This window comes from Prunus avium, chromosome 3, assembly GCF_965620075.1.
Source record: "Prunus avium chromosome 3, drPruAviu1.hap1.1, whole genome shotgun sequence".
NCBI classification, from domain to species: Eukaryota; Viridiplantae; Streptophyta; class Magnoliopsida; order Rosales; family Rosaceae; genus Prunus; species Prunus avium.
The window spans coordinates 271,248-281,485 of NC_142286.1; the positions used below are offsets into that span (position 1 = coordinate 271,248).

The window sequence follows — 10,238 nt, forward strand, 5'->3', positions numbered from 1 at the left end:
TGAATGGAAGAAAGACAGTAATCTTACAATTTCTTCTCATTATGATTAACAATGTACTTGCATCCCACACCCAAGTGTTACAACAAATTTGTCAATCTTCGGTCCACCTTTTTGTAATAATACGGTAGATAAAACCCCATCCCCACTTTCCTATTTTCAAGAAAATGTTTTTGAGATTTTACACCCTGACTCCAAAATTTTACATTGTACAGTAATATATACCAATCAACATAATGGAATGATGCTTCCATCTCTGGACCTCTTCCTTTTGAACTTCTGCAGGGAATAACCGTGTGTAGGTTTCAAGCACTAGATTGGGGGGTCGCAGCTGCTGAAGAAGACTCAATGGCATTAACTGGATCAGGGTTATTATTACCCCTACCATTTGTGACAACTTCTGTTGAACTCTTATTCTCTCTTTGGTCTTGATCCTTCTTTACCAGCACCGGTTGAAACTGCCAAATAATAAAACACCGAAAACAAAATCAGAATTGAAAAATTGGTATGTTTGACCAACATGTTTCTGATGAAAATTTTATAAGTGTTCATTTAATACACACCTGGTATATGGAATATATAACATTTCTTCTTATCTGTGCCATCATCTCTAAGAAAAGATTGTAGCCTTCAAGCTTATATTCAATAAGTGGATCCCTTTGTGCATATCCACGTAATCCCACAGCTTGCTGAACGAACTTAAGTGCTTGTAAGTGCTCCTTCCACAAGCGATCAATATTGCTCAAAACTAAGAACCTTTCGGCATCCTTTGTCAAGCCTGGTGCTTTACTCTCGATAATATCCTGATACACAGATAAAAAATATCAGGAACTGATACCATGCAGAACACAAATTAGCAGAATTATATGCCTCTCAGAACATCACTATCGACCCTAGTTTGCAAACCCAAGGCTAGTCTTAACAAAAGACGGCAATCAGTTGTAGGACTTGGTGTGCCATTATACATATTCAACTTTACAGTCAGGAAAGCTCACAAAACTAACTTCTCAAAGAGCTACTCACAGTTCTCAGCCGCAAGTTGTGATTATCTTATATGTCAGAGTATTCATTCATGGCTCACATTTAGCAGAATCGTAATCATAATTAGCAGAAGCTTCCCCATCTAATTATAATGAAACATCACTCCAAGTGTGCTGAGATCAAAAAAATCCCAATAATCTGGAAATGTCTTCTTACAGAAACTTATTATACTGACCCTTTTCTGCAAATATGCTTCACGACCACGGCGACGAAGGTAGTCCTGCAAATCCTCGTAACTTGAACAGTTGCCCCTCAGCAAGTCTGGTGTCAAATCATTCAATAGGTAGCAATATCTAAAGCCAAGGAAATATGTTGTCATTAGAAATCTTTTAAGAGCCAAATCAAACAAGGAGATAAATCATAGAATTGACATAAAAAGAAGATTTTTCATGCATAAAGCAACCTTCATCAAGAAATTAGGAATTTGCATAAAAAGGTCATATATATAGAACTTAACAAAACTCTGGCAGTTACAACAATTTAAATAGTTAATCTTCTTTCATTCAGATATACTTATACAGTAATAGGTTTTCTAAGAGAATTTAAAAACTCAGCACCCTGTAATTGCATGGTACGATAAGAAAGACATGATGCACCATGATTCGTCTGACAATCTTTTCTTTACAGTTTTTGCACAAGCACAGAGATTGAAAGATGCAACTTACTGTTGAAGTTTCTTGATGAGCTTCTCAAGATCCCAGCTTTCTTTTGAAGCATCTGAACCAATATTTGCCTATTTTTAAACAAAATAATTTCACAGACCCAAGAATCAGATACAGACATCTTTATAAAAAAAACATATAAAAAATAAAAATAAAAATTGCTTGGCCCACAGACCTCCAAGATATCATCCATTGTTAGTTCAGCATATTCAATTATAAGCGATTGGAGATTGTCAGATTCAAGGGCCCGTCTTCTTTCTGTGTAGACACGGTCTCTTTGGCTGTTTAAGACTTCATCAAACTCAAATAATTGCTTTCGGATGTCAAAAAAATAATTTTCCACTTTCCGTTGAGCTTCATCTAGTGCTTTGGTCAGCATCTTGGACTCAATTGGTAGGTCCTCAACTCTAAAAGCTCTCATTAAACCCTACATGTTGCAAAAACAATCATCTGTTAACAGGCCTACAGCAGCATTAGCAATTAGAAACCCAGAATCAAAGTTTAAACCTGAATACGGTCTCCACCAAATATACGAAATATGTTATCTTCAAGACTTAAGAAGAAGCGAGAACTTCCAGGATCCCCCTGCCTGCCAGTTCGACCACGCAGCTACATAGTTACAAATTACTAAAATCAATTTCGAGGCATGCTCTCTGGCAGGAAAACTCTCATGTCTAAAGCATTTTGAGAAAACAAGGAAATTCAACTAAAAACAAGTCATAGAACAGCCTGAGCTAACTGAAGACAGTATCACTAATCTTTCCAAGACCTAAACCTGATTATCAACTCGGCGAGATTCATGGCGCTCTGTCCCCACAACATGAAGCCCACCAGCTGACACAACCTGCAGAAATGTAGAAATATAAAAAACATAATCAAGACTGATACAGAGAGTTGGAGAAAATTTATTTCGTGGAACGAAACTAACCTTCTTCCTTTCTTCCTCTGTGTAGACCTTGTATTCTCTAACAATTTCTAGAAAGGCACTCCGCAGTTTGGCTATGACTGGATCCTGAGCAGGGGCCTAACAAATGCAAAGATTTAGTCATCTCCAACCAGCAGTATAAGGATAGAAGTTCCAGATAAGCGTCAAAGATTCACCTTTTCACAAGAATATGATAGACGCTCCTCTGCTTCAAGCTCAGTTAATGATCTCTGACCCCACGTGTCAACAGCTAACTTTACAGCTTCCTCAGCCAACTTGGTCTTTTCATTGGACAGTTTGCACGGAAATAGGTTTTCATTCACCTGGAAAAGTCATTCTGAGTTTCAAGATAATAAAATCATTGAACAATGCGAGTTTGTGCTTATAATATCGGAACTTTTGTGCCTAAAGCAAAACAAATTACAGATCAGGACCAAAAGGAAAAACACACCTTCCATGTTTTCTTTGGGGGAAGTTTTTTCACTGACACATAACCACCTTCAGTTAGCTTAACAACTCTGCGAGAAAATTATAAGCAGAATGAAATGTATGTTTAACCATAGATAACTTTTGAGAAACAAAAACAAAACAAAAGCCTACGGAGTATTTGAAAATAAATTATTATAATTGCCAGAATACAAGACCCCATGCAACAGTCAAATACACTCAGTGGTAATCGATTCTTCCTTTAATGCAAGTTATTCTCAATATTCTAAAATATGTTTCCTAGACATTGATCAGCAGACTATGTTTGTCCTCTGTTATGTACTATTTCATTTTCATTTAATGGAAGTATGTTTCTTATGAAAATAATAATAAGAAAATATATGAAGACTCTAAAGTAGAATGGCAGTAAAATGTTCAATGTCGAAATAATATTTGATGTTTATTGAATTTTTAAGAGCTAAAGTCCTAGTAATTGTTTTCTATGACTAACAGTCTTCTAGGCGGTATTGATGTCTGGTAAACATTTAAGTCCAAGTTTCCAACATGTTAAGCACTAGGAGTCCAGACTGCATGTCTAAGGGTGTAAACTTTAACAGAAAAAATAAATATAAATAAAAATATTCTTGAAGCTCAGATGATGATACCTTGGCATAAGCATCTCCCGAAGCTTCAACCTTGCCATAAATTCAGCATTCCCACCAAGGATAATGTCAGTTCCTCGACCTGCCATATTGGTCGCAATGGTCACTGCCCCTAGACGACCACTTTGGGCTACAATTTCTGCTTCCCTTTCCACATTCTCTGGTTTTGCATTGAGAACCTACATAAAAAATAAAAATAAAAATAAAAACAAAAATACTAAATTTCCTCTCACAAAGGACATATAGTATTCTACAGTTTCTAAATAAAATTATCCAAAGTTAGAGAAACAAAAATAATTTAAAGATTAAATTCACTCTCAATTGTACATCAAATAATTTAATTATATGTACAAAATCCCTAAGTAATGAACTTAAACCATAATGACAGAGGAGACCACACCTCATGGGGAATTCCAACTTCTTGCAACTGCTCAGACAACGAGTCACTCTGCTCAACACTAGTTGTGCCAACAAGTACAGGACGACCTGTCTTGTGCATTCTAGAAATCTCTACTACAACTGCCCGCCATTTTCCTGTAGTTGCCCTGAAAACTACATCGGACTCATCCTGAGAAAGAGATTGAAGAGATGATGAGAAACTTGAAAGGCATTGTACCTAATTATAGTAAATAAACCATCACCTCTTATGCAAATCTACTTATATTTTTTATACAAGGTATTCAAACCTAATTATTAAACCACTTATTTATGAGAAATGGAAATAAGAGTTCATATTTGTAGTACAATTTTTATAGCCTAGTATCATCATTTTATAATGGTATGCTAGAACAGTATAGCATACCTTTCTAATCATAGGCTTGTTTGTTGGCACAATTGTAACTTTAAGCTTGTATATGCTTTCAAATTCTGTGCTTTCAGTTGCCGCAGTGCCAGTCATCCCACAAAGTTTTGGGAACTGTACAGGTAAATTAATTAATTAATTTCAAGAACATAAATTTCTAGAGATGCAACACTTATTGAGATGAGAGATAGATTGCTCCAACCTGGAGAAAAAAATTTTGGTAGCTAATTGAAGCCAGTGTTACAGTTTCATTTTGAATTGGCAGACCTTCTTTCGCTTCAACCGCTTGGTGAAGTCCATCACTCCATCGCCTCCCCTAAATGACAAATAACAAGCCACTATAATCCTGCCCCATGAGAGATTAACAAATATAACCTTAATGTTTGCCACAGGAAAGTCAATATACTGCAAATTGCAAATTTTATAAGATAACTCTACATGAAAATGATTTCTGCTACGTGGAAAGTGTTAGAGTAAAGACTAGTTAATTAGCTGTATATTAGTTGTAATAGCTACTGGTATAGTTGACTTTTATACCTTCCTTATTTGTACCTATGGCAATTAGTTTATATACCACTATAAAAAAGGAGATAATTATTTTGCCCCCTTCTAAAAAAATTAAGAAAAAAAATGCAGTAATCACCTGCATAACTCGACCTGTAAACTCATCAACAATAAGAACCTCTTTGCCACGAATGATATAGTTTACATCTCTAAGAAAGAGTTCTTTCGCTTTTATTGCATTCAGAACATAAGATGCCCACTGTTCTCGGGGATCATATAAATCTTTTACACCCAGAATCTCTTCAGAGTCTTCATAACCCTGTTCTGTGAGCAGAACTGTTTTCTGCTTTTCATCCACCTGCAACAAAAAGCTCGGTAAGAATATAACTAGAACAATTAATTTACCATTAAAGGCTCCTGGAATTTATGAATCCTTTCAAATAGAGAAACTTCTGCTTTCAAATAATACAGCAGTCCTACGGTGTAATGTATCTCTCGCTCAAAGACTGAGGCAATCTTTGCAGCTTTATAATACCGATCGCTAGGTTTTTCTGCAGGCCCAGATATTATGAGAGGCGTCCTTGCTTCATCAATGAGGATGGAATCAACCTCATCGATTACACAGTAGTTGAAGTTCCTCAAGACAAGCTCCTCAACACTCTGTACATATGAAGAAATGCATTCAGCTAGAATAATATAGTTAAACATCAAATGGATTGAAATTATTCGCAACAAAGTAACATAAGACGGAACTAGCAAATAAAGCAAGAATTACTTTCCGTGGCCAGATTATCTCTCAAGTAATCAAAACCAAGCTCACTGTTGGTAACGTATGTGATGTCACATAAGTAATTCTCCCTTCTTTGTTCACTTGTCATATTCTCTGCTCACGGAAAACATCCAGTTGTTAGGTAATTATTTCAATCTTAATTAGAAAACAAGCAATATGTAGAAACAATAACCAGCAACAATTTTCAGTTTACACCCGCTCCTAGAAAAATTTCAGTAAACTTGCAAGCAAACAATAACTGACCAAGAACTAGGCTCTAAATAATATTTTCAATAATCTTATTTTTGAAAAATTAAGTTCCAGAATATTAAAATGAAGTAGACTGGGAATGATTAGACTTTCAAATTGAAAGAAGAGTGAGGCATCAAGCACTCAATTGATCAATTTCCAAGTTTCTAGGAGCTAGTCCTGCTCCTACATACCAACCAATAGAAATGGATATAGAAGGAAACAGAATGCAGTGTACAACAAATATATAAGAACGAGACATACGCTGGATTAGGCCAACCTTCAATCCAAGGAAACGAGGAACTTGGCCAACCCACTCACAATCCCGCCGGGCCAGATAATCATTGACAGTAACAACATGAACACCTTTTCCAATTAATGCATTCAAATAAGCTGGTAAGATAGCAACAAGGGTTTTTCCTTCTCCGGTTCTCATTTCAGCTATTTCCCCCTTATGAAGAACCATGCCACCTAATTGATCAAAAAGTAAGATCCGATAAGTGAAGGCACAGTCATATACATATTTTAGCACAAAGGTGGTGTTCCTGTTGCGACAATGAGTGATGTAAACAAAGATATAATAGCAGGAGCTTAATTGAATGCTCATTCAACTATCTTGACGGGAAGGATTGAGCAAGATTCAGATAGTATGCAGAGAGTGAAGGATATCTACCTATGAGTTGGACATCAAAGGGACGAAGGCCTAAAACCCTCTTCGAAGCCTCTCTTATGACAGCGAATGCTTCCTGAAATGGTAGTGCTTCTTTGGTTATAAATATACTGAAAGCAAATATAGCACTTCAACTATAAATGAAAAACTAGTACGTAAGCCACAGTTACACCTTGGAGGAATTGGTTCGATCATTCAAACAATCATCATTAAAATAGTTATCCAACAACAACAATTCAGTAGCATCCCCAGACTGAGCAATAAACACATTCAAAAACACAAAACCCATGTTTAATTACCATGCTAGAGAACACCACAAAGTGAGAATAGAAGATATAATAAACGAAGCAACAAAGTTTCAAAATGCTCACAGGTAAAAGAGAATCCAAAGACTCGCCCTGCTTGGCACGTTCTTGAAAGAGCCGTGTCTTTTCTCTCAGCTCAGAATCGGAGAGTGCAGACATCTGAGCTTCCAAGCCATTGATGACAGACACGGTGGAAGCATACTGCTGCCTCGTGGACTCGCCAGTGTCAGTCCCTTTGAAAATCCCACCTAACAAACCTCCCAACGATGCCACTGCTTGCGTTCGTCGCCTTCTTCGACTTGCCATACTTGATGTTTTGGGCATTTGAAAGGTTTTTCCACCGAAAGAAGAGGTACCCAACTGGGATTTTTTGAGGTCTAGGAGGGTATGGGAAAGCTTAGAAGAGCACAAGGGTGACAGTGAAACACAAGGGTGATGATGCTTCACCAGAGGAGACTCACACAGATGTGTCACCGCCATTATTCCTTCGGGCTATGAAGTCAGGGATTCAAATTTCCTGTCTTGAATTCACAACCACTTGATTATTGAGAAATGGATGAGTTTCATTTCTTGCTGTCTCTGTTTTGAAGAAAAGCCCAGGATCCAGAGGCTTGTTCTCAAGTCTGAAACGAGTTGGGATAAGGTGAGTGAGGGGGAATTTACGTTTAGTACCCAAAAAGTTAAAAAAAAAAAGGGTTAATTACAATTTAGTACCCTGTACTTACACCGTTAAGGCATGTTAGTCCCTGTCTTTTCAATTTTTACAATCGCATACCCTTAGTTTGTAAATTTTTTGCAATGTGGTTCCGCCGTTAGGGTTTATGTTAGATCTCTCTGTTAACTGCCTACGTGTCATTGTGGGTCCCACATTTTTTAATTTTAAATTGATTAAAATATGAATAAAATAAGAAAAATCAAAAAAATCAAAAAATCAAAAAATTTCTCTCTCTCTCTCTCTCTCTCTCTGCGTTCTCTCTCTGCAACGAACCCAGAAACCCAGCCTGCAATCTCTCTCTCTCTTGCTTCCATTGTTTCCTTCGATTTTGGCTGGTCTTTCTGCTGTCAGAAACCTGTTTGAACCATTTGGATCTTTCATCATCTTAGCTTTTGTCCCATTTTTCTGTTAAAGTTGGGATTTTGGGGTCAAAATTCACAAACCCATCTTGAAATCCAGCTGCTCTCTCTCTCTCTCTCTCTCTCTCTCTCTCTCTCTCTCTCTCTCTCTCTCTCTCTCTCTCTCTCTCCATGACCAAAGCTCGGAACCCCAGCCCCCATAACCCACAGAACCCATCCCCCCTCCCCCCTCTCTTTCTCCCTGCATTCCCCATGACTACCACCCTTCAAACCCCACGAACCCAGAACCCACGACCTCAGCCCCCACGAACCCATAACCCATAACCCATAGATCTCAAAAGTAGGGTTTGAGATGAGCCACTCGTTAAACCCTATAACTGCCCGGCCGGCATCAGGGGACAGATTGAGCACGGACTGGACCAGGGAAGGAGTCGGGGTGATATGGGAGAAGCTCAATTGTAGGCGTTGGGTGACAGAGAGAGGATTGGAGCTAGGGTCTATGAGGAGTTCAGAGGAGAGAAACTGAGCTAATTGGGATTGATTTGAGTCTTGGGCTGGTGAGGTTGAGGAAGAAAAGGGTTTAGAGACACAGAAATGAAGAGGAGAGAGAAAGTGAGAGCTTGCTGTTGTGGTAATGACAGGTTGGGCATAGTGGAAATGGGTGGGTTTTCTTGAGTGAAACAGAATGTGGGTTTGTATAGTTGGAGAAGAAGATGGTGATGAAGAAGAGGTAGAGAGGTAGCGGAGCAAGAGTCTCCGGAGTTACAGAGGCTGTAAAGGCCGCATTTTGACAGAGACGGAGGTGAAGAATCTCACTGTGAGAGGAGAGGTTTTGATTCTTGAAGGAGGAGAAAGCAAGAGAGAGAGAGATTGCAGGCTGGGTTTCTGGGTTCGTTGCAGAGAGAGAACGCAGAGAGAGAGAGAGAGAGAGAGAGAGAGAAATTTTTTGATTTTTTTGAATTTTAATATTTTATTCATATTTTAATCAATTTAAAATTAAAAAATGTGGAACCCACAATGACACGTAGGCAGTTAACAGAGATCTAACAGAAACCCTAACGGCGGAACCATATTGCAAAAAATTTACAAACTAAGGGTATGCGATTGTAAAAATTGAAAAGACGGGGACTAACATGCCTTAACGGTGTAAGTACAGGGTACTAAATTGTAATTAACCCAAAAAAAAATTACAGAACATGAAGACAAAAACCGGTTTTTTTGTTTTTTTCTCTCTCTCACAGAAATACACGTTGTTAGATTACATAGATAGAGGAGCAAGTAATAGCAATTAGAAAAAATGGTTGTAATATTCATCAAAGTCAAGTCAAGTAGAGACCTTAGCTCGTAATTTTTTTAGTGTAACGGTTATACCATCATATAGGTCTGATTTCTATTGCCCTCCTCACTCTAGAAATATTTGGTATCTTGTCATTCATATCGTCTGATTCTTTGGAAAACATGAGTGTTCGTCAATTGGAAATCATTAGCATTTAGCTAATTCATATCCGAACTAATATAGAAGAAATTGAGCATTTGTTTAATCTAATTCAATCCAGACATAGGCGGATCTAGGCCAATCAAATATCATTACGAGCTCGTTTGGGACTACTTCTCTAAGAAGCACTTCTGCTCATAAGCGCTTCTAACAAAAACGTTTTTATTATAAAGTTGTTGAAAATTTCATAAAAAATCGAAGTGCTTCCTGAAGAAGCACATGGCAGGTGCTTCTCCAGAAAGCGCTTTTAGCCCTTCCAGAAGCACTCCCAAACGAGTCCGATTAAATTGAGTTGGATGGTTGGTTTTAATAACGACGGAAAAACATACATGTATAAATGTTCTAAAACCTAATTCAATCGCACACTTCAATAAATTTAAATGAAAACTAAAACTAAAGAAAAATGTATTAAACATAATTTCATCAAATGATTTAAATTATTCATAATTTGTTTATAAAAGAAAAAAAAAACATGAAACCACCAATATTGAATTTTATTGGATTCCCAATCTGTGTTTGATCCAATCATCCAATCATCATGGAATTTCACAATTGGATTTGATCAGTCGGTTTGGAGGAATAGGATATTTAAAACAAGAAGCAAAGATATTACTAGTGATCCTTAGCTATATAAATATAAATTGAGAAGAAGACCTA

The 10,238-nt window shown here is 37.4% G+C and overlaps 1 protein-coding gene across 2 annotated transcripts; it reads right to left on the bottom strand.

Annotated features, from left to right (window-relative positions):
* Positions 1-4: 4 nt before the first annotated feature.
* AGY1 (Albino or Glassy Yellow 1) lies at positions 5-7,651 on the bottom strand. Of its 2 annotated transcripts, XM_021957001.2 has the most exons (20): positions 7,079-7,651; positions 6,711-6,783; positions 6,302-6,508; positions 5,799-5,902; positions 5,500-5,679; positions 5,159-5,377; positions 4,718-4,831; positions 4,516-4,629; positions 4,114-4,281; positions 3,717-3,892; positions 3,077-3,143; positions 2,802-2,948; positions 2,629-2,724; positions 2,476-2,544; positions 2,208-2,309; positions 1,876-2,127; positions 1,704-1,771; positions 1,214-1,331; positions 561-800; positions 5-455 (listed from the first exon to the last, which is right to left on the bottom strand). In XM_021957001.2, the coding sequence occupies exons 1-20, from the start codon at positions 7,490-7,492 to the stop codon at positions 303-305; spliced, it is 3,081 nt and encodes a 1,026-aa protein (XP_021812693.1). In that variant the 5' UTR covers positions 7,493-7,651; the 3' UTR covers positions 5-302. The 2 variants fall into 2 exon arrangements, with proteins under 2 accessions (XP_021812693.1, XP_088106543.1); XM_088250417.1 differs by lacking the exons at positions 6,711-6,783; positions 7,079-7,651 and having other exon boundaries at positions 6,318-6,458.
* Between the last annotated feature and the right edge of the window lie 2,587 nt (positions 7,652-10,238).